Source organism: Phascolarctos cinereus, unplaced genomic scaffold, assembly GCF_003287225.1.
Source record: "Phascolarctos cinereus isolate Bilbo 61053 unplaced genomic scaffold, phaCin_HiC Scaffold_4;HRSCAF=312, whole genome shotgun sequence".
Lineage (NCBI taxonomy): Eukaryota > Metazoa > Chordata > Mammalia > Diprotodontia > Phascolarctidae > Phascolarctos > Phascolarctos cinereus.
This window is the reverse complement of record NW_027555847.1, coordinates 4,994,717-5,019,061: the sequence shown is the minus strand read 5'-3', so window position 1 is coordinate 5,019,061 and position 24,345 is coordinate 4,994,717. Positions and strand designations below refer to the sequence as shown.

The 24,345-nt window shown below is 45.7% G+C and overlaps 1 protein-coding gene across 8 annotated transcripts in view; it reads left to right on the top strand.

The window, feature by feature from the left end:
• The window catches only part of ELMO1 (engulfment and cell motility 1), a 411,711-nt gene that overhangs the window by 266,583 nt on the left and 120,783 nt on the right, over nucleotides 1-24,345 (top strand). For all 8 annotated transcript variants that reach the window (XM_078152030.1, XM_020964349.2, XM_078152032.1 and 5 more), the window contains one exon: nucleotides 8,120-8,256. In XM_078152030.1, coding sequence (XP_078008156.1) covers nucleotides 8,120-8,256 — 137 coding nt within the window. The remainder of the gene's footprint in view (nucleotides 1-8,119; nucleotides 8,257-24,345) is intronic.

Genomic DNA, 24,345 nt, shown 5'->3' with positions numbered 1-24,345 from the left:
TGTAAAAAGAAAAAGAAACTGAACTTCTGCTATCTATAATTTTCTCTTTAAGAAGCAGATCTATATGTATACATGTACATATACAATTTAATAATGTAGTAACACAATCACTAAAACATAAGTGTTTTTTTAAAATCTAATATTTTTCTCTGACTCAACAAGAACTCCCAAGCATGCTCTGCTACCAAGTACACTCCCCTCAACACTTTTTATTGATTGTTAAGACAAAAGAGGGCTGTGCCTTCACCTTTGGCTCTGCTCCACCGCCAGCTGCTTGTGTGGCCGCTCAGGGCTGGGTTTGTGCACCTTGGTGCATCGTTGTGTGTCTTAGCGTTTCGACCCTGTCCTCCTATCCCTTCCTCACAAGGCTTCTCACGTTCTCAGAACGCCTCACTCTTCTCCTCCAGGCCAGGGCAGTGATGTTCCTTCACATTCATACATCAGAGTTCTTCCAGCCATTCCCCAGTGATCGGGCACATGTTTCATTTCCACCTTTTTTGTGAACACAGATCAAGCTGCTGTGAATACCATTGTGCATCTGGGTTGTTTTTCTCCATGTTCTCAACAACCACTGGAGGTACCCATTCAGTCAAGAGTGGGATGTCTTCATCAAAGGGTATGAACAATCTAGCACTTTCTCCCCCATAATTCCCAATATTTTCCAAGATGTTCCAATCAATCCTCCAGTCCACCAGTGCTGAATGTCTTCCCTGTCTTCCCACATCTCCTCCAATGATGAGCATTCTCATCTTTTCTATATAGGTTAGGTGGACCTTAGGGCTGTTTTCATTTGTCTTTCTTTTATGATTAGTTTTTCAATCTCTTTTCCAGGAATTGTTAGTAGCTTAGTTTCTTTTGAAATCTACTGATTCATAAAGAAAAAAACAATCTTTAATGATTCATTCCTGATGGTTAAAAAAAAAGTCACTGACTCTGGGCTGTACCAGGAGGGAGACAATCTAACATGCTTCTGAATCCAGCAAAAACAGACACACAAAACAGACCAAAGATAACCTGGCCACATGTGCAGTAGGCAGCAGACAGCTGCAGAAGGCAATGAGTCATTTTAGTGGAAAATGGGGCCTGGAGAGACCTGTTTCCTAGGTAGTCCAAGGGAGCCCAGCCAGCCATCTAGCAACCTGACTTAGGAGGAGGAGAAGGGACAATCTAGAAGTGAGGTATTATTTTTCATCTTTGCAAGGTTCAAAGCCCAGAAATGGCACAGAGACAGATCCTTGGTAGAAACAGAATGCAGTCTTCTCAAGGTTCAGAGGCAGAGTCACAGCCAGGGTTAGGATAATAAGAAGCCACCTGGTATAAGATGTGGTAGAGGGAGAAAGGGGTCAGGGGTGGACAGAGTGCTGAGCCTGAAGTGAAGAAGAACTGAGTTCAAATCCTACCTCAGACGCTTCCTAGTTTTGTGACCCTTGCCAAGTCCCTTAACTTCTCTACCTCAGCCTCAGTTTCCTCATCTGTAAATACATTTGAAAATAATATCACCTTCTCACAGGGTTTTTATAGGAATCAAATGAAATAATGTATGTAATATGCTTTGTAAACCTTAAAGCATTGTATAACTATGAGTTATTATTGTTGTTGTAAATCTTCTAATGGTATAAGATCACTTTCTCTGGCATGTAGTTAATTATTTTGGGATCAATCTTTCAGAGCCTTTAATGGACAGGAAGGGGGTGGGGACATGAGCATTTAGGAAGAGACCTGAGTCAGCCTCTTTTTCTGATCTAGATGTAGAAGGAGGGAAGTAATGCTTGGAATTCTCCTCCTGAGCTTTACCATTGAGGTAGCCCATAAAAGGATTTAAAGGGACCTTCAAAATTGAGTTGAAGTCACAAGCTTCAGAGCCAAGATGGCAGAGTACAGGCCAGGACCCAGCTGAAACTCTCCCAAAATTCCCCTGTGAACAACTTTAAAATAACTCCTCAAATCAGACGTTGGAGCAGCAGAGCCAGCAAGTAGTCCAAGGGAGACATTTTCCAGCCTAAGACAACTTAGGAGGTCAGTAGGAGAGGTCTGTGACACTAGGGTGGGCGCAGGCCCTGAGCATGGCAGGAGCACCGGGCTTGGGCCTTGGAGACAGCAGCAGCAGCTTTGGGAGTTTTTAGCCCAGAGAAAGCAAAGGGGTCAGACAAATGGTCAGCAAGAGATTCCAAGGGACCCTTTACTGACAATGGGTGCAACTGGCAGTGCCTGGCACATCTATTGCCAGTAAATAGTGCTGGGTCACAGTAATAGGGTGGAGAGGAATACTGGGGATTGGTCGTAAAGCATTAGGGACACTGGCCTCAGTTTCAGTGACAAGAAGAGCCTTAGTACTTTCGGCTGTGCTTGAGGGGAACAGGAGTCCTTCCTGGGTAAAGACCAGAAGAGCAGTGACCACACCTCTCTCATGATCATACAACCTTGGAACCACCAAAAATTTACAGACCCCTCAGAACCAGCTCTAAAAACAGCAACGACAATAACAACAAGAAACTTGAAGTTTGGGACAGTGCCTCCCCACCCCCAGATGAACAGGGCCCACTTTAACATAAAGTTCAAAGTGAAGAAATAGGCTGGAAAAATGAGCGAATAACAAAAAAACTTAATCATAAGAATCTATTACAGTGGCAGGGAAAACCAAGACATAAACTCAGAAGAATACAATGTGGAAATAGCTGCAATCAAAACCTCGAAGAAAAATGTTAATTGGATCCACAGCCAGCAAGAATTCCTAGAAGAGTTAAAGAAAGAGATACAGTAATAGAGGAAAAATTGGGAAAAGAAATGAGAGTAATGCAAGAAAATTATGAAAAGAGAATTAAAAGCTTACTAAAAGAGGCACAAAAAATTACCCAAAGAGACAACACCTTAAAAGAACAGAATTGGCCTAATGGTAAACAAAAAAAAAAAGGCACAAAAATTCACTGAAGAAATTATTTAAAAGCAGAATAGGCTAAATGGAAAAGGAGGTACAAAAGCTTACTAGGGAAAATAATTCCTTAAAAATTAGAATTGGGTTTTTTATATCCTGCAACTTTGCTAAATTTGTTTATTATTTCAAGTAATTTTTTACTTGATTCTCTAGGATACTCTAAGTATATCATATCATCTGCAAAGAGTGATAGCTTTGTTTCTTCTTTGCCTAATTCTAATTCCTTCAATTTCTTTGTCTTCTCTTAGTGCTAAAGCTAACATTTCTAGTACAGTATTGAATAACAGTGTTGATAATAGACATCTTTGTTTCACCCCTGATTTTATTGGAAATGCTTCTAGCTTATCCCCATTACATATATTGTTTGCTGATGGTTTTAGATAGATGCTACCTATCATTTTAAGGAAGACTCAATTTATTCCTATGCTCTCTAGTGTTTTTAATAGGAATGGGTGTGGTATTTTATCAAATGCTTTTTCTGTGTCTATTGAGATAATTGTATAATTTCTGTTAGTTTTGTTATTGAGTGGTATGAGAATGTAATGGAATGCTATTGTGCTATAAGAAATGATGAGCAGACAGACTTCAGAAAAACCTGGAAAGACTTATATGAACTGATGCAGAGTGAAATGAGCAGAACCAGGAGAACATTGTACACAGTAACAGCCACATTGTGCAATGACTAACTTTGATAGACTTAGCTCTTCTTAGCAATGCAAGGATCTAAGACAACTCCAAAAGACTCCTGATGAAAAATGCTATGCACATTAAGAGAAAGAACCATGGAGTCTGAATGTGGATGGAAGCATACTCTTTGCTCTCCTTTTCTTTTGTTCCTTGTTTTATTTCTTCTTTCTCATGGTTCCTCCCATTAATTCTAATTCTTCTATACATCATGACTAATGTGAAAATATGCTTACTGTGAAAGTATAAGTTGAGCTTATATCAGATTACGTGCCATCTTGAGGAGAGGGGAGGAAAGGGAGAGAGAGAAAACTTAAGACTCAAAATCTTATGGAAGTGAATGTTGAAAACGAAAACTAAATAAATTATTTAAAAAAATTAGAATTGGGCAAGTAGAAACTAATGACTCCATGAGACTTCAAGAAACAATAAAACAAAGTCAAAAGAATAAAAAAAGTTGTAGAAAATGTGAACTATTATTGGGGGAAAATTAAGCTGGAAAACAGATCAAAGAGAGATAATTTAAGAATTATTAGACTACCTGAAAGCCATGATCAAAAAAGAGCCTAGACATCATATTTCAAGAAATTATCAAGGAAAATTGCCCTGATATCTTACATCCAGAAGGTAAAATAGGAATTGAAAGAATCCACCAATCACCCCCTGAAAGAGAGCCCAAAATGAAACTCCTAGGAATAATAGCCAAACTGCAGAGCTCCCAGGTCAAAGAGAAAATAAGCAGCCAGAAGAAAGAGTTCAAATGTCGTGGAGCCACAGTCAGAATCACACAAGATTTAGCAGCTTCCATATTAAAAGAGTGGAGGGCTTGGAACATGATGTTTCAGAAGGATTACAACCAAGAATAGCCTACCCAGCAAAACTGAATATAATCTTTAAGGAGAAAAAAATGGGTATTTAATGAAATAGAGGATTTACAAGCATTTCTGATGAAATGACCAGAGCTGAATAGAAAATCTAACATTCAAAAGAAGACTTGAGAAGCACAAAAAGGTAAACATGGAAGAGTAATCATGTGGGACTCAATAAAGTTAAATTTACATTCTTATGTGAGAAGATGATATATGTAACTCCTAAGAGAGTTAATGTTCCTGTTAGTAGGGAAATTAAAAGGAGTCTACATAGACAGAAGGCCTGGGTGTGAGTCAATTATGCTGGGATGATCTCCAAATGTGTGTGTGTGTGTGTGTGTGTTTGTGTATGTGTGTGTGTGTGTGTGTGTGTGTGTGTGTGACAGAGAGAGAGAGAGAGAGAGAGAGAGAGAGAGAGAGAGAGAGAGAGAGGTTTTCAGACTTCCTGGCCCCCACCCAAAGATCTGGGCTCCTGCTGGTGACAGTGGCCTTGAGATGGAGTGCCTTACCTCCCTTCCTGTTACCCACTGAACTTGTCCTTCTGGTGTCTCGTCTAGTCAGCCTCCTACCCTGTGCTAGGCACATAAATCTTGAGTCAGTCTCTTTACAGCAGCCCTCCCACAGAAAGAGCAAGTTACTTACTGTGTTCCTGCTGAACCAGGAAAAGAGGCTGTAATCCTGTAATTAATACCAGGCCCTCAGATGGTAATAGGATTTTAAGGGCTTTTCCTGGGGTCTTATAAATTTGGTGTTTATGGAAGTGTGACTGACAGCGCTGCGCCTGCAGCCTTGAGCTCTGGGCTCCCTAAATAGCCGTAGGTGTTGCAGGTCAGCAGTTCTGAAAGTCCCCGACTCCACGGCTGCCGCCTGCCTGAGAGCATCCACAGTGTCAGCAGGGTCTTCCTGTCCATGGTTTCTGAGATGGGAACAGATGGATTAGACGCTGGGGGGAGGCCACTTTTGGCCATTTGATTACTGGTGCTCTCAGAGCTGCTCCTCCTCCTCCTCTTCCTCCATCACCTCAGCTTCCACTTGTCTGGCACCTCCTGGTCAAATGCCTTTTGTGGACATCATTCCACTGGCTTCTCCTAGAAATGTGGTGTCAGGATGGGCAGGCTTGCTCATCCTGACTTTTGGAGGCTCCAAATGGCGGAGCTGAAAGGGACTCAAATCCTTTAACCACACCCGCCACATACACACTTGTTAGAGAAGAAAACCGAGACTCAGGAAGTCCGTGCTCATCACTTGGGCCTTCAGTCCTGGAACAATGGCAGCTCAGCTGGCATTCCAGGGCCATAAAAATGTGTCATCTTAGGCAGCAAAATGGTGTAAAGCAGACAAGGGGGCAATTTCATGTGTTCAAAGAGCCTCAGATCTGGGGTCATGGGACCCAGCTTTGCTACTTGTTCCCTGTATGATCTTGAGGAGTCGCTTAAGTTCTCTGGGTCTCAGTTTCCTCATCTGTAAAATGAAGTTGCTTGGCTAGATGACCTTGAAGGCCCTTCTAGCTCTCAATTTATGACCCTGTAACTTCCCCAGGGCAGGGGGGGGAATGCTCACCCAGGCATACTTGACACTGACCCTCCAGCTTCGGAGCTGCTCCTGTGGACCTTGGTCCCTGGTCCCGCCTTCCCCTTTAACTGAGCACTCCATTGGCCTATTGGGCCATCCAGAGGAGCCTTGACCAGCTCCAGGATTCCCATCTGGGATGCTCTCCTCCCCCTGAAGTTTCTTCTCCTGGGTTCTGTCAGCCATGGGGATTCCAGCCTCTTGCATCTTCCTCCTCCTCCATCTTGCATGCTTCTCAAACTCTGTGTGTCAACCTGGCACCCTTTTGGGAAGGGGGATGGGGGTTCCCAGCAAACTCTGCTGCTCATCTCTGCCTTCAGCTTACCCTACAGCAACCTCTAGGTATATTCTCCCAAACCCTTTGATCTCTTCAGAAGTTGTTGTCTGTGGAAATAGCCAAGCTGGTATTATTGGGTTGAAGGGAGCTGATTATTTAAGGGCCCTTAGGCTGTTGTATTCATACATGAGTAATTCAAAAGTAAAAGGAGATAGCATTCATCTGAAATTCATTCGTTCCTTGGGCAGCACTTACTGGGACCATGCTGAGCACCTGGCATGGGGAAATTCTGTGCTTAAGAAGTCAATAGAGTAGGCGTGGCCTGACAGTGCTTCAGGTGAGCAAAGAATTATTAAATGCCTACTAAGCAACAAGTAGAGCTTGAGGGGCTGTGGCAGAAACAGTCCCAGCTCTCCAGAAACCACATCCCTCCAATGCTTCATCGCACAATTGGGAGGGGGAAGGGGCTGGGCCCAAAAGGTCCAGAGGTCCTTTCCAGGTGTAGACTTAGGAGTATGTGAACATTCTACAGGGCATGTGGGGGAGGGAGGGGCTACATAGGGAATGACCGCCTACAGAAATAAAGGAAGTCCAACACAGAGAAAGGTCAGCAGAGGATGCTCAAAGGCCTGAGCTTTAGGCCAATTGCTTTGGCAGCTGTGTGGAGGGTAGATTAGAATGGGCAGAGACCCGAGGCAGGGAGACAATGTGGAGGCTTTTGCCACAGTCCAGGTAAGGGGTTGGGGGGGTCCCGAGGAGGCTGGCCATGAGATTGGAGCTCAGAGAGAGATGTGTAATGTTGGCAGCAGCTTGAGAAGGGAGACCCAGGATGAGAGGAGAAGGGCCCAGGGAAAGAGGAGGAAGGGCTCCGGACGTCTGTTAACTGGGCCTGAAGAATAAATGGTTAATGGCATCAGATGGCTCATAAGAAAGGTGTCATCCTCCCCTTCCTTCTCCCCTGCCCCCAACTGCCAACTCAGGGACAGAAAGAGGAGGAAAATGGGGGAGAAATAATTATGGAGGCCATTTGCAAAAGCATAATTAATTCTACAAAAGGGGAAAGTCAATCATTTAGCTAACATGGGGGAAGCTGGTGATGATGGAGGGGGTCTGCCCAGGAGGGTAACTCTCTATCTCTGAGAGATTAAAGCTTCAGCATTATTAAAAAAGAGGCAGATGAGGATGTGAAGGGAGTGCATGTTCATTAAACGCATGGAGGCCCACAGGATAGCCACGAGCTGCACGTTAATTTTCAAGGCTTTGCTGCCCCCGGGCACCATCAGCTTAGAAGGAAATTGGTGGTGTTCTAATGCTGTGCTTCAATTAACCCTTAGGAGTCAACTGCAAGGGGTGGGAAAGTGGTGGAAGTAGAAACCCTTGGAATGTGTCTTCCCTGGGCTGAGCATCTTGTTCAGCTGAAGTGAATGAAGGTCAAGATTAGCAGCCTAAGATCTTCAGGGAGCAGCCTTGCTCCTGCTTTTCTATGGACCTTTCTCTTCCTTGATAGAATGTAAGCTCCTTCAGGGCAGGGACTGGTTCTCTGCTCCCTTTGTGTCTCCAGAGCTTGGCTCAGTCCCTTGTAAGAGTTTAATCAATGGCCATTGACTGGTGGTTGGATAGAGGGATTGATGGTCCAGGGGCTTGTTCTTCTGGCCCTAATTTCATGGAGTGCCTATGGATGCACGTGCCAGAGCCCATGGCTGTTTCCGAGGACACCTGCACTGGGTGCTTCGTCATCACTGCCCTGCTCTAACCGGATTCTTCCCTCTCTCAACTTTCTCTCTACAGCCAGTGAAACCTGCAATGACTTTCACCCCATGTTCTTCACCCACGACCGGTCCTTTGAGGAATTCTTTTGCATCTGCATCCAGCTGCTGAACAAGACATGGAAGGAGATGAGGGCAACTTCAGAAGACTTCAACAAGGCAAGGAGGGAGGGGTGCAGCCAAAGGGGTGGGGGTGCAGTGTCTGCCCATGAAAGAGCCAAGAGCCATTGGAAGAGCCTTTGGCTGGTTGATGAGCTTGCTTGTTGGCCATGGGAGAGAGGGGCCATGTCCTCCTTTCCATAGGAAGAGAATGAGTGGGAGAGTTTGATCTTTGGGCTTCCCTGAAAGAAGAGAAGCTAAGTGATTGCAGCCAGCTGTGCCTTGTTAATTGTGCTAATTTCTTCTTGGATGAGTAGGATTGTGTGAAAGTGTGTGTGTGTGTGTGTGTGTGTGTGTGCACGCGCAACGCGCATGAGCGTGCGCACATGCTTTAATGTGCCCCTTCTTGGTTCACGGTCGCCATTGCTGCCTGTCAGCAGAATAGCATGTATATGAGTCCTTTCATCAGAGTCAATTTCCCTTTGGGTCAGGACATGCTATTTTCCCATTCTAAGAGGGATGAGGTCTCACAGACAGGTCTCATGACCCTTGATTGTGCAAGTAGGTCTTCCTTCCCTCCTCATGTTGGACACTGGATCACATGCTTCAGGGTGGAGCCAGGAGTCCATCCATTCTCTCTATCTGTAGCTCTCAGTGGGGCTGCACCATCCTCCTGGCCCTTCAGCTTCTTCTGAGGACCTAGCCCAATCAGCAGGAGCGTGACTGGCTGCCAAGGGTCCTGGTGCCTTGCTCATGCTGAAGTGGGGGCAGGGCTGGGGGAAGACCCAGCATGACTCTCACATCCTCAGGTGTGGCTCTGTTTTCAGCCTGTGCCCCATTCTTGGCAGATACGCTTCTTGGTCATGGTCATTCCATCCTCCAGTGAGGTGTCTCCTTTCTATCTGGCACATTCTTCTGGTCCAAGGCATCCAGAGTTCTGGGTGGATGAGAAGTAATACAAACAGAATCTTTAGGTAAGCCTTAATCAGATTTCAGCATGCCAATTTAGTTTAGTCAAATGAAAATCATATGCAAATACACGGTCTTGTCTCCAGACCTGGGGTGGATCTGAGATCTCCCTGATGTACACACTGTCTCCACTTCTGCAGATTGCAGCCAATACCCACCTCAAGCTGTGAAATTCCAGTCAGGCTCCCCCTGTAAATCTTCCCCAGGGGTCCACTCCATCTGCTAAGGGCCTTCTAAGCCTCTCTTCCCATCATCCCTCACTCCTCTAAATGATCACCTCACCTCCCTTTCTGGTCTGATAGCCCTCTCTAATGATATGCCATGGCCAACGCTTATGCCTATTACCCAATGTTGTTGTGAAGAGTCAATTAAGAAGCATTTCTCAAGGACTGACAATGTGCCAGGTCCTGTGCTAGCTAAATGCTGTCCTGCCTCAAGGAGCCTGCATCTCAATGGCATTGACAGCATAAAATGGGTGGAATAATGGATGGATGGATGGATGGATGGATGGATGAATGGATGGATGGATGCAGAGTGGATGGAAGGTGAGCTTGTGACCACTGAGCTGGGAGGTGATGATTCCTGGCTGTGTCTGGAGAAGGAAGGTTCCTGAATTCCAGGCCCATTCCGCTTTAAGGTGGCTAGTGGACTCAGCCACAGATGAACACAGATGCCGAGATGACGAGGTTGGTCCCCATCAGCAGGATTCCCCCTGCACCCCTCCTACTTGCTTCACCTTTGGTGGCATAGCTGAGGAAAACCCCAGTCAGAGAAGTAGGGGATTCATTGAGGCCCTGCCTGTTCCTAGTTCTGAGACTTTGCTCTCTGAGCCCCAGTTTTCTCACCTGTAAAATTGGCTAGGCAGCCTCTGAGGCCCTCCATGGTACTGCAATCCCTCCTTCTTTCAATCTACTCTTCCTTCACATGGCTACCAAATCAATCTCCCTAATTTAGGGTTATCTAATCTGACTCTCCCACTCTCTGCTACAGAATTTTCACTGTCTCTCTATTGGCTCCAGGACAGAATCAAAGCTCTATGGTCTCCCACTGAAGAGCCCCCACATTCTGCCTGCCGAGTGTCCCCACCCACCCAGCTGACTCTGTGCTGCATTCCAGCCAGAGGGAGTGATCCTCTGTTCCTGCACATCCTCCTCCCATTGGCTTCCTTCTGTTCTTCCTAGGCCCAGCTCATGGGCCATCTTCCCTCTTGCCTTTGGGATCTCCAGCTGAAAGTGCTCTCCCCTTCAGATTTTCTGAAAGCTCTTTCCTTGACTTTGTCATTATCTACCTGGCTTCACCCTCATTCATCTCGCTACATGTCTCCTCTCTGTTAGACTATAAGCTCCATGAGGGCAGAACTGGATCACTTTTCATCTTTGACCCCTCAGCCCCTAGCGTAGTGCCTGGAACATAATAGATATTTTATGTGTTTATGCACTGATGTTATCATGGATTCCCTGCACAGGAGGGTAGCTTGGTGGCTGCCTTGTCCATTGTCCACATGGTGAGAGGGATCCCACCATTTGGGGGGAGGTCTGATTTTTAGGAAATTTAAACATGCCTTATTATGCTTCCCCTACCCCTGTTGCTCCTGTCTATGCCCTCTGGGGCCAACCAGACAAGTCCCCCTCCTCCACAGGACAGCCTCCCAAATACTTGAAGATAGCTTTCATGTCCCCATCCCCCCAGTCTTCTGTTCTGCAGATAAAGATCTGTGTATCCCTCATGCAGTCCTCAAACACCACGATTCCTAAGCTAGTCACTATGCTGGTCACCTTGCTCTGGACCCACTCCTACTTGTCAGGGTACTTCCTCAGTCCTGCAGATTTGCCTGACCAGGATGAGGGCCTGTGGAACCATCCCTACCCTCCTTGAAGTGAAGGGGCAAGCCTGGCATACCAGCCTCTGACTCCATGGATGTTAATAACACATCACATTGCCTCCCCCAACCAGTGTTTGGTACAGGGTTCTGTAGCTGAAATACCTAGCTGTCTTTGGGAATTGAGATGACTAAATCTGATTTTTTTTCCTTTTTACTTAAATGAGATGAGAGATTGTTAAGTTTCTTGAAACAAAATGAAAAAGGAAGCTCCATGTCCTTTCCCCCTGGAGGAAGCCTGGGGTGTTCACTGCCTTGTTTGTGTTCATTAGAATTCCCTCCAGTGCCATGGTATTGATTAGAGCCAGACCTATCTTGGTGGCTAATAAAGTGGGTGTGCATTTTCATTGAAAAATGAATCTTGGAGTAGAGTTGGACCCTTTTAGAGTTCAGGCATGTGGTTATCAGTCTGACGGTTGGCAGTCTATTTCATGAACAGAAATTTATTTCAAAGCACATTTCAAAACCACATTTCATAAAATTCCTCTAGGTTTGGCACACAGAAAATTGAAGCTCTCATGAGAACCAGTGCATTATGGGGAGAAATTTTTTTTTTCCGTTGAATGTTCCCTTTTTATCAGAGTGAAATGTTTGGTGGTTTTGAATTCTTTTATTATGTATTCCTCTAAACAGACATGGCGATCACTCATCAATTTCAGCAAAATTTGTTGGCCTGTAATCAACATGTCTCTCTTCCCACCAGATTCAGCAACACGAACAATGGTCTCTTGAGGCAAACGAGAGGCTGGGGAATGTAGGGGCTGTACAAGCCTGCCTTTACACATGGAACTTGATTAAATGAGCCCAGCAAATACACTTTCTGAGCAACGAGTGTGTGAAGGGCCAGGAAATATGGCTGCCCTTGGGACCCCCAAAATCCAGGTTCTCCAGTATTGGCCATCAGGCTCTTAGGCAAGATGGCAAAGATACTTTATTCTTTCTTTATTTTCTCTATTTTTTTTTTGGTTAGGCAATGGGGTTAAGTGACTTGCCCAGGGTCACACAGCTAGTAAGTGTTATGTGTCTGAGACCAGATTTGAACTCAGGTCCTCCTGAATCCAGGGCCGGTGCTCTATCCACTGATACTTTATTCTTTCTGAGAAAAGATGCAAAAGAAGGAAACTTAGTAAGGGCTGAAGAAATTATTCCATAAGTAAAATAACAGCATCATCTTTAATACTCAATAGCTCCAGGGTCCATGCTTTCTGTCAGTGAAGCTCCCAACATGATTTCCATTGAATGTTCCCTTTTTATCAGAGTGAAATGTTTGGTGGTTTTGAGTTCTTTTATTATATATTCATCTAAACAGACATGGCGATCACTCATCAATTTCAGTACAATCCGTTGGACTGTGATCAACACCTTCTCATCCTGGGAAATTTTTGTAAATGTGTTCTCATCAGTTCCCAGTGAGGGCAAGAGCAACACAATGCAATTCTCAGGCATAAGATCTGAGGTTTAGACCCAGAAGAGAACCCAGATACTTTTGAATTCGACACTTTTCATCTTACAGGGAAGGAGACTGAGTCACAGAGAAGTCAAGTGACATGGACAATGGCTATCCTTTCAGTCCACTCTCCTCTGGATACCCTAGTCCACTCAGTAGCTCTGTGGGCTAACTCCATGGCAGGGAAGGGTCTTCCCATCTGAATTTTTATCAAGTAAAGATGACCTGAATTCCATGTCCTTCTGTGGGTTGTATGAAAAATTTGATAAAGTCTGGCTATCTTTTCATTAGGCTATGTCCAAATTAAGTGTAAATTGTCCCCTTCATTTTAAGCAAGACTTAATAAGAGGGGATGCTGCTTCCATTGGTGTAGGAAGTACCCACACTCATGACATCCATGAGCCTTCCAGTATTAATGAGATTTAAGCTCTTAAATTAAAATGCAAATCAGGAGCAGAGAAAGGCAGTCGGGAAGATAACTTAGAGTGGATATCCATCAACATATGAGAATCTTCACTGATTCCATGGAAATATTTCTGTCCCAATGAACAAGATAATTATGGACTCTATTAAAATGGGGCACTGATTCATTAGAGAAGATGGCTCATGTATAGCAAACACTGGTTCTGGAGTCAGGAGACCTGAGTTCAAATCCTAGATGTGCGCTTTATTTTGTCACGTGACTTTGGGATAAGTCCCATCACTTCCTGGGGGCTCAGTTTCCTCATCTGTCAAATGAAGGGCCTTTAATTTTGAAAATGCTTCGCTCTCATGAAATGAAGCCCCCAGCTTCAGAGGCTCATAGATTAGACTGGAAGCACTTTAGAGACCACCTAGTTTACAAATTAGGGAAACTGAGGCCTGAGAAGTCAGAGTGATCCTTGTCAGCTCCAGAGCTAGTAAGGTTCATTGTTCTGCATTTCAAATCATTTCTTTTTTTTTCTAATTAATTAATTTATTTTGATTTATCAACAATCATTTCCATAAGATTTTGAGTTTTAAATTTTTCTCCCCCCTCCCTCCCTACCTTCCTCCCCAAGATGGCTCGCAATCTGATATAGGTTCTACATACACATTCTTATTAAACATATTTTCACATTAGTCATGTTGTAAGGAAGAATTAGAACCAATAGAAGGAACCACAAGAAAGAGGAAACAAAACAACACAGAAGAACAAAAAAGAGCAAATAGTATGCCTTGATCTGCACTCAAACTCCATAGTTCTTTCTTTGGATGTAGTCAGATCATTTCTTATTGCTATATTTTGATTTTTCATCCCCTCTATTTTTCATGGATCCCTCCTCCGTGCCTTTCTCAGGGAGCCATACCTTATAAAGAAGAATGAAAACAATCCAACCTCCCAGGAAAGCCCAATGTCACGTGCCATGTTCCTCTGGCCTCTGCCTTGAAGCAGGGGCAGGTGCTTTCTTCTCCGACCTTCTTGGGGCCAGCTTGGGTCATCATCATCTCACGACCTTCAGGTACGATTGAGTTGTGTTGTTCTTTCCAGTCACATGGCTGGTCACTATGGACGTGATTTGTCCTGGTTCTGCTTACTTCATTTGGCACCAGTTCATGAAAGTTTTCCCAGGTTTCTCCACGTTCAACATTTCCTACAACACAGTAATCTCCAACCCTTATCGCCATGTATCAGTTGGTTTAACTGTTCCCTGATCAGTAAGCACTGACTTAGCAGCTTTGCTCATATACAACAAGACTTCTAAGAATATTGTGGTATATTTGGTATCATTTTTCTGGCAGCTGGCCTCCTTGGGATATGCCCCTACCTTGCTGAAGGATCTCTGTGTCAGAGGGTATAACCATTTTGGTCACTGTCTTCACATGATACCAAATTCCTTTTCCAGAATGAATGGATTGATTTGCAGCTCCACCAACAACGCATCAGTGCATCTATTTTTCCACAACTCCTCCTTTTTCATCTTTTATCATCTTTGAGGCATATGGAGGAAGGAAAGGTGAGGGAATAAGCATATAGTGTCTGCTATGTGCCAGGCACTATGCGAAGCACTTTACCAATATAGTCTTATTTGGTTCTGAGGTCTGAGTCAAAACATTTACACTGTTTAGTTGGGGAAACATTTGTTGAGTAGAGAAAACTCTGCGTTTTGTGGGCTTATGGGACCCCATCTAGTCCAAGTTCACTCATTTTGCAGTAGAGACAGTTGAGGCTGGGAGAGATTAAATAGCTGGTCCAGAAAACAGTCATACAGGAAATCCTTAGCAGAGCCGAGACTTAGACCCATCTCTGCTGGTCTTTTCCTAGGCTCCCTATTCCCTTCTTGGCTTTTCTGAGAGTGCACATCTTTGCTCTCACTCACTGTAATTGCTCTGGAGGCTGAGCTGAGGCTACCCCACTCCTACAAGGTCGCCTTCAGCCGCTTGTGTCTCTGTTTCCTCTTTCAAGTCCATTCTCATAGCTCATGCAGGCTGAGGTGTGGGGCAGATGGCCAATTGGGCTGCTGCTGTTGAAAAGGTCAGTGGGCGTGCTCTGGTACATCTTCATTTTTGTAAATCACGATGCTTGGACTCAGTTAGAAGAGTCCCTGGACTCTGGATTTTGTTAGAACCAGGCAGAAAGGGAGGTGAATGATGTCTTGGGATTGGCTTTCTGTTTAGAAGACGTGGTGGAGAGGATTGATGCTGACCATGGGGGACTAGGTGTTGCCTCCTTGAAGAGCCCCTGGGTTGTGTTTGTAGGTGAGCGGCAGAGCTCTTCAGCAGGGGGCTAGGCACAGTCTGGGGAGCCGCCCCTGCAGGTGCCCCATCCCCAGACAAGAGCCCATCTGGTAGGCTGCCCAGAGAGATGCCCCTGTTTTGTTGGAACTTCATCTGGGGGAGCAGAGCTGGCTTTCCAAGAGGCCCCCAAAAGGCCTGGTTATTAAAGAAACCATAGTGAGCTTATGTTTGTGGGATGAAAGACTGCAGCTGGAAAGAAAAGCTCCTGTCTCCATTCCCCAGGATGACTCAGAAGCTGAGCTTCCCACCCCTTCTCCAAACCTAACCTACAAAAGGACGGGGGGAAGGTTTCCTCTGAGATAGGCCAGGCTATTTTTCTGCCCCCACCCCGCAATCCCTTTGAAGAATGCCACCACTAAAAACCAGCAGCAAAGACAGAATAGGATTTTGAAGGCAAAAGCATTACCCAGGAGAAATGTTTGGGGAAAGACAGTCCAGAAGTGTTTGGCTGGGGGGCCAAGGCAGGAAGTATGGCCATTCCTAGAGCCAGAGAACATGGCACTTAGTGGAGGCAGGACAGCATTTCCCTGCAGAGTCCAAAAGGAATGTGATGGCAGCTAAGATGGTGGGTACAAGGGAAAAGTTGGGTCAGTGCAAGAAGAAAGAAATTGCTCTGAAGCTTATATATGACAGACATCGAAGCCCTCCCCGGAACTAATTCACTTTTCTGAGACAATCAGGTATACTACAGGCAGCTGGATGGTGTGGCCAGTAGGAAGAACTGAATTCAAATCCTGCCTCAGACATTGAGCTCAGTCAGTCAGTGGACAAACATTCATGAAGGACTTGTATGCCAGGCCCTGTGCAAGAGTGAAGGGTACAAAGACGACAAAAAAGTGAGGATCCCTCCCCTCAAGGGGCTCCCATTCTGACAGGAGAGACAGCGTGCAGACAGCTGTGTGCAGCAGACAGCTGTGTGCAGCAGCATCCGTTGGGGCTGGTCCAAGAGGGAAGGCTCCCACAGAAGGAAGATAGGAAGCGCTCCTGGGAGGCGTGAGGGCAGCCTGGGAAGCGAAGAAGTGGGCATGAGGAGGGACTGCTGACGAACAACAACAGCAATAATGATGACAATAATACTATTATTGTTGTGGAATAAGCATTTATTAAGCGCCTCCTGCATGCCAGGCCCTGTACCGCGCGCTTTATGAATCTTCCATTTGATCCTCACAAACAACCCTGGGAAGTCAGCGCTATTATTAACCCCATTTACAATGGAGGAAACTGAGGCAGACAGCAGTAACGTGACTTGTCCAGGGTCACACAGCTAGTAAGTGCCTGAGGCTGGATTTGAACTCAGATTCTCCTGACTCCAGGTCCAGTGCTTTCTCCACTTCACCACCTAGCTGTTAGTAATAACATGACCTTATTATTATTAACCACCACGTAGGGGTTGGGTTAGTCAGGTGCAGGGAATCACACAGAAGCCATCTCACTCATTCAACAGGGGCACGAGACAATGTGTGTACAAGCCTACTTCATCACCACCCAGTGGCTTGCCGTCTTTGTCTAGTCCATAGAAATGGGGCCACACCTGTAACTGTCCCCCAAAGATCAGCTCTATCCAGCTAGACGGCCCAGCCCCAGGTCAGATGTTAGGGTCTGTGTGCTTATAAACTGAGGTCCGCAAAGTGAGCTGCATGCTCTAAGTCAGGGCGATACCCCGCATCCCCTGTGAATGTGTCAGTCAAGAAGAGGATAGCTCAGACCCGCACGGACTTGATTTGGGGATGGACACTTCATCCCTCCTTCCCTTCCCTTCCATGCTCTCTTCTCTTGACCTCGTTCTACCTCAGTTCCAGGGCTGCAACCGTCCCTGAGGGCCTCGTTCCTCCCACCATGCCTAATGCCAAGATTGAGCAGACACTTCAGTTCTTCCATAGGCCCGGAGAAAAGCTGTAGGTTGTGAGTAGCTGCCTGCCGCTGCAGCCTCCGGCATCCTCCACATCTGACCGCAGGGGTGGATCCGTGAATGGTCCGCTCTCTGAGGACCAGACTATCTGAGCCCAGAGGTGCTCATCCTCAAAGACATGGAGGGTCCTGGGATATGCCGGAAGCCTCCCCATCTGGATGGTGCCATTTAATTCTGGGAATGAGAGAATTTAGTTAAGAGAAGGCAGCACCGTCTGAGCTGACCCCTGCAGTACTGTGACCAGGTCTTTGGAGTGACCGTTTATCTCATGCCCAGGGCAAGGCACAGACTCCCTTCTCCTCAGAAAAGTCCTGAATCTTTCCTTGTTCCTCCTGGTTAAGAGCTTGCTGGAACCAGCTGCTGCAGACAGATGTGAGGCAGAGGCGAATAGACCTTCCCCCACGACACCAGCCCATGAGGAGGGGCACAAGCAGGGCCTTGGATGGTCTGGCCCAGCAGCGCTCTTGCTTTTATCTCCTTTTCTTTGGTCGCACGGGCACCAGAGTGCACAGACCATCGGGCCTGGATTCAGGAAGACCTTAGTTCAGATCCAGCCTCAGAAACTGACTAGCTGTGTGACCTTGGGCAAGTCACTTAGCTCTGCCTCAGTTTCCTCACCTGTAAATGAGGATGATAATAATGCTTACCTCCCAGGGCTATAGGGAGGCTGAAATGATATAATAATTTTAAAGCAAGCACTATATGAATGCCATTGGCGCATTTGTTATTGGCGCAGCACCTTTAGTGGGTAAAGAGAAAAACTTTGTGCCTAGCACTTAGCTTAGGGCCTGGCACACAGCAGGTGCTTAACAGATATTCATTGACTGGCTAGCTGACTGCTGCCCAGTGACTGTTGGCAGTCCGTTGTAAAACAACTGTTATTGTTTTTATGTTTGAGAAAAGTTCTGGGGTATAAGCATCCACCACCTTACCGGTGACATGTAAGAGGGAGTGGTCCACAGCCGCTCACGGCCACGGAAACTGAGAGGTGGAAGGGCCCTCGGATGGGACTGGTAAGGGTTGTGATTCCATATGGGGAGACCGGCCAGAGCAAAGACCTGGAGATGAGAATTTACAAGGCCTAGTGGGAGAGTAATGAGTGGTTCCCTTTGGGTACAGCCTTCAATCTGCAGGGAGAATCATGGTAAAGAAGAACTTGGCAGACGGAGGCTTGATCCTGGAGGTCCTTAGAAGGAGCAGAAGGAATCGCTAGACTTGACTGGGAGGTAGGCAGGAGCCATGGAAGGTTTGTGAGCAAGACAGCAATGGGGTCAGAGCAGTGCTTGAAACAGATTGATGAGATGACGGTGTGGGATATGGCAGCAGGCAGAAAGATCAGAGGAGGGAAAGCGGGTGACTCCTTTTTGCCCACTAACATGAAATTGGATTTTGTTATAAGTGGGATATTGTGCGTGTTTGCCGTGGCCATGAGAACAGCACCGTCCTTGAGGAGGGTGGACTAGTGGAGGGTAAATGGATGGGGGCGGGGCAGAGAGGCCTCATGCAGCTGACACTGGGGAATGCCAGCTCAAGCTGATGGTTTGGGGATGACTGAAGAGGAAGCCCACGTCACTCAGAGCATCAGCCACAAGATGACTGGCTCTCTGGGAGGAAGCTCCTCAGAAGGCAGGAGACTTGACAAAGGGTGCAGAAGGTGATGGCAACTGGCCTGCGCCAGGGGCTAATCACAGAGCCCTGGAAAGTGAGCCTCCCACACCCAGCCTTAACCTGGATGTTGGCCACAGTGACGGGCATGTATGCAATCATGGGCTGAGGGGCCGTGGCCTCCCTTCCTGGTAGCAGAGGAGGAGCTCTGGGCAAGCTTTCCTCCGAGGCCGAGGACGCCATGATGGCGGTTTTCCTTTGGGCTGAGCTTACAGATGAAACAGGTGTTTGCTTCCTGTTTTTCACAGTGGGGAGAAGCCCTACAAAGGCCAGCTTCTGCAAACCCAATGTCCTCTGAATGAGTGCCTATGTCTTGCTGCTTATTAAGATGAAAGTCAGGGAATGCCAGGCTAGAAGGGCCTAATTAGCCCATCTCATCCAAATGTATCCTGTCAGTGACTTTCTAGGAGGGAAAAGAGTGGTCCATTCTTTTGCATTTTAATAATTTGATTACTTCCCTTTGTAATCGATTCACATCCATATCGCCAAATGTACTTTTCCCCACAAGTCATGATTTAAGATGTTCAGACTTATTGGCAGCTTGGTGGCATGGCAGAGGGAGCTTTGAACTTGGAGTCAGCAAGGTCTCATTTCAAATCATGAGGTAGCACAGCAGAAGTCACTTAACCCCCCCTAAACCTCAGTTTCCTCATCTGTAAAATGGGAACAATATTAGCACCTACTTCCCAAGGATGTCATGAGGCTCAGGCTCTGGGGAGCACTTTGCAGACCTTAAAGGGTGGCATAAAAGCTGTCTCTGTGGCTGTTGTTACTTTGGCAGATCTGTGATTTCAGGGTGTTGGTCCCTCCACCCCTGCCCCTCCAGGCCCTGCCACAAACCCACCCATGTGTGGGAGTCTTTCTGCTGGCCCTTCATGTTGCAAGCATCCCCATGCAGCACTTCGTTGCTCTTGCCAGGGGACCAGCCCATTGATATATCTCGATGTTGTACAGCTCTCTGATTCTATCCTTGATGCTGGGTTTTTTTTTTTTTGGTGTTTTTTTTTTCCTGTAAAATTCCTCTCTTGTTTTTAGTGTGTTGGAACCAACTCCCACATTTCTTTGCCCTTTGGATAAGCATCGCCCTCAGTTTATTGGAGGCTGTGGTTTTCCATGACTCAGCCATCCATCCAATATCACTGGAAGCATATCAAGGTGTCACTTTTTGGGGTGTCATTTAAAAGAACTCTGACATTTCCTCAAGGCAATCCAGCACACTCTCCTCCTCCAACCCTCTCAGAGGGGTCCTTGTCCATAGATGTGGATGGACCAGCTCCCAGGGCCATCCAGCAAACTGCACATGATAGTATAGAAAATCAGCATGCTTCCCTCACTCGCTTTTCCTTTGTGGGCAGTGGGACCCCAAGTTACCGCAAGCCTCATTTACAGGGCTCAGCCTGGCTCTCGAGCTGGATGTCAGCCTTACCACGTCCTCCTTCATGACCTCACCCTCTTGGAGGAATCTCTCGTGACTTGCTAGCTATGCTACCTCCTCCAGGAGGCAGCCATCCTTTGGCCAACATCCATCTCCCTCTTTGACGGCATCCCTTGGTATCACTAATCAAAGGGCTGCCAACGCTACCTCTGTTGTTACATCTTTCAAGGAATATGATATGGTTTTGGCCTATGCACTGGAAACACCTGCTCGTGACAGAGTCCTTCGCATGTCTTTGCTCTACTGCCATTTCCCTCTATTAGAATGTAAGCTCCTTGAGGGCAGGGCCTGTATCCCAAGAGCTTTCCCCAGTATCTGGACCATAGTAAGCACTTCTAATAAATACTTTTCCATTCATTCATTCATGTACTCCTTCTGAATCAGCTTTTCTGTACCTGGCAGTTCATCCACACCATGGGATCCTGTATTTTCTATTTGTTTCAGTAAATGTGTGACTGTCAACACGTGTCTGCTATGCAATATCCTTTAGGAAAACCTTCTTGTTCCCTCCTCATAACTTCATCAGGGATGCATTCCATGTATCTATAGACTAGCCTCAAAATTTGTGTAGAGTTGGGACAGAAGGCGTATAAGCCTGCACTTATTAACATTCCCTTGGGCATCTTTTTGAGTTGGATCATAATACTGTCTGAGATTCTTTTCCCCTGTGCTTTTGGTATCTACCCCTCTTTCAAATATCTTGAAATTCAATGTTCTCTCCCCCTCCCCACATTATGCCACTTCTATGGTAGATCTCCTGTGTCTGATCTAGCTCTTCTTCCCAATTTTATTTTTGTTAGTTTCATTTCCATTTCCTCCTACATCATATCCAGGGTTGAGATGATAGAGTCCAACTGTGGTGGCTTCCCTCTCCTTGATAGTGAAGAGCTGGTGACAAAAAATTCTTCAGATCTTTTCTGTTCTTTGTCTGTCTTCCTCCTTCCTCTTTCATCCTTTGACACCCTTGGGATGATTTTGTTAAGCTGGATATCTTACTTATCAAGATTTCTTTAAACATTTCCCCTCTGCTGCTGCTTCTGTTTGTAATCATCCTCCATGATAGTTCACAAACAAGTTTATATTTGAAACCTTGATCACCACATCTCTCTCTTGGTAAGGAGATTAAATGTTTGCTGACTGAAAACATTTCTGGGTTCTTTTGCTCTTCTTGTAAATGACAATTGATTGACACCAGTTACAGTTCTTTAAGGAAATTATAATCAGGGTTAATGTTGGTTCCTCCATCCATTTCCTGATTTTTGCACCAACAGTTTGTTTAAATAGGTTCAGTTGGAATTATTTTCTTTGAGAGACACTTTTTTTCCCCTTATTTTTACTCCTTCTCCTAGTTTTATATTCATTTTAATCTTTGGTCTAATAAGTTGGTGGTCTGACCATATATAGACAGTTGATTTAGGAATTACTCTAACATTAGTAATGAGTCCCTGTCTGATAAAAGTACTGAGCAATAGAATTAAATTATACATTTAGTTTTTGCATGAATTAAGCCACTGGGCCATTCATCTGTCAATTGTGAAAGATGGGAATAGCTTCTCAACGGTGACTGTCAAAGAGCTGTGGTTCACAGTTCATGGCTATCTGCCATTGATAATAGAGAAAAAAGCAGCTATGAGAAATTCAGCATTAGCAAGCTGGTAATAAATCTGGATTAAGAGTAGGAATGTGAAATTTATGTTCTGTGTATTAGATGATACCTGATACACCTTGAGTAGGTCTACACCCAGAGGTCTGTGGTAGAGAATCACTTGTTCCCAGTAGTTCAACTATTAAATTATCTATGCAGCTGCCTCCCGGGTCAGCATCTAGTCCCTCTCTCTCTCCTGAGCTACACTTAGGCATCTCCAACTGATTATTTATTAGTCATTTGCTTCTGGACATGCCATGGACATCTCAAACTTGGCAAGTCCAAAATAAAATTTAGCATCTTTCCCCCAAAAGTCACCTCTTTTTCCATCTTCCCTATTTCTGTCAAGGGAACCACCATTTACCTGGGTTCAAGACTTTGGGGTTCTGTTCAGCCATTCCTTCCCACTCACCTTTACCTTTCTGGTCATTGACAGCACCTCTTCTCTCTGCCTCTCTCTGTCCACTGTTGTGGTCACCACCCTAGCTGAGACTCTCATCAACTCTTGCCTGGACTAGAGTTCTAGGTTTCTCATCCATTTACACTTCCTTTCACCCAAGTTGTTGCCCACTCACAGGATTCCTCCTCTCTTCTTTCTCTCTGCCTTTACACAGGCTGGCTGTCCGCTGTGCCTCAGATACTCTCCATCCTTACATCTGCCTCTTAAAAACCCCATGTTTCCTTGGACCCTCAGCTCAAAGTGCCTCCTTCTACTTAAAATGTTTCCCAACCATCCCCACCCCTACCAGATAATAAGCCGCCACCCCAAATTATCTTGTATTTATTGGCCAACCCTCCCCCACCACCGTTGTTATAGTCACAGAAAATGAGGAACAGCTAACAGATAATGAGATGTTAATGGGCAAACAAGAACTGGTGATCCCTTTATAAGGTGTGAGCAATTTTTGCCGTTATAATTAGAGGAAGCCTGGCCACTGAACAGCAGAAAATCAGACACACTTCTGAGGACAGTTAAAAGACTGAGATGCTGGCTGTGTAGGCAGGCCAGGCCAGACATCCAGCTCTAGATGAAAAAGGAATCTGTCTTGGAGGAGATGAGAGGGTCTCTCTCTCCTCCCTTACTGTTCCATCTTGCACTTGCACTCCTAGTTTGGGTTCCCAGAGAATGGCTACTCCTTCAAGCTTCAAAAGGGAGCCTACTGGTGCTCATTTCTAAAACTATAGCCCTTGAGCCTCCATCAGTGTGGTTATTCTTTATGGTCATGCCAGGAGAAGCGGCTGTATTTTAACAAAGGCATTTACTCAAATGATGTAGTAAGAACACAAGCTGCAAAGCAAAGCCCCTCCCCAGAATCCTGGGGCACACTCTTCCATAGATACCTGCAGCACCTGTGGGAAGTGTAGGCTCGGCTTTGAGCTCACTGGCACCCATGTAGGGACCCCTGTGACCAAGGCAGTGCTCACCTTGGGTACGGAAGAGCCTCAATGTCTATTTTCCTCGTGGAATCCTTACCAGCCCAGCCCCTGGGCACAGCATCTCTGCTGGGCACCCAGGCTCTGCTCTTCCCCACACTTTTCCTCTATCTTTTTTTTTAGGCAATTGGGGTTAAGTGACTTGCCCAGGGTCACACAGCTAGTGTCAAGTATTTGGTCTGAGGCCGGATTTGAACTCAGGTCCTCCTGACTTCAGGGCCGGTGCTCTATCCACTGCGCCACCTAGCTGCCCCACTTTTCCTCTATCTTGCCAGGACCTGATCTCTCTTGAGTGGAAAGTTGGCCCCCTTCTTCTGTTGCATTTCTTATATAGAAACCATTTCTTCCCTCAGATGACCTTCTCTGTATCCATGTTTGTCAAGAGTGGGTGTCCCTGTCAGATGCAAGGTCTCCTCCTTGTCCAGTAGCCCCTTTCAAATGAATGTGGCTAATGAGGACAGAAAAGAGGTAAAAGAGCTCCCAACTGCTACTTGCTACAGCCCCTCCCTTAGAAGAACATTTCCTCTCAAGGTCTGTGTTCTTCCTCCACAGCTGGGGTCACAGCTTGAGCTGCCTACAGAACTAGCACCTCCACTTTTGATGGTCCTCAGAAGCACGGCTGATTTTCTGCTTGTATAATGGCCGGGTTTCCTTTCATTCCATCAGAGAAGGCGATGAAGGGGAATAACACCTTGTTAACACATTGAGGCTCATTACCTCTGTCATCCACTCTTTGCTTGCTGTGACCGTCAAATATGGGGGAGAAACCAAATCAGTATCTGTATCTGTCTACATGAGTGTGTATGTATGTGTATGTATACACTTGTAGGTATATACACACATATGTATATGTTTGTCTTTATATATATATATGTGTGTGTATATATATATATATATATATATATATATACATACACACACACACACACACACATAATGCATGTATACATGTAGATACGTAGACAGTATACTTTCCCCAAAGTGGAATGTAAATCCTGAGGACAAGGAC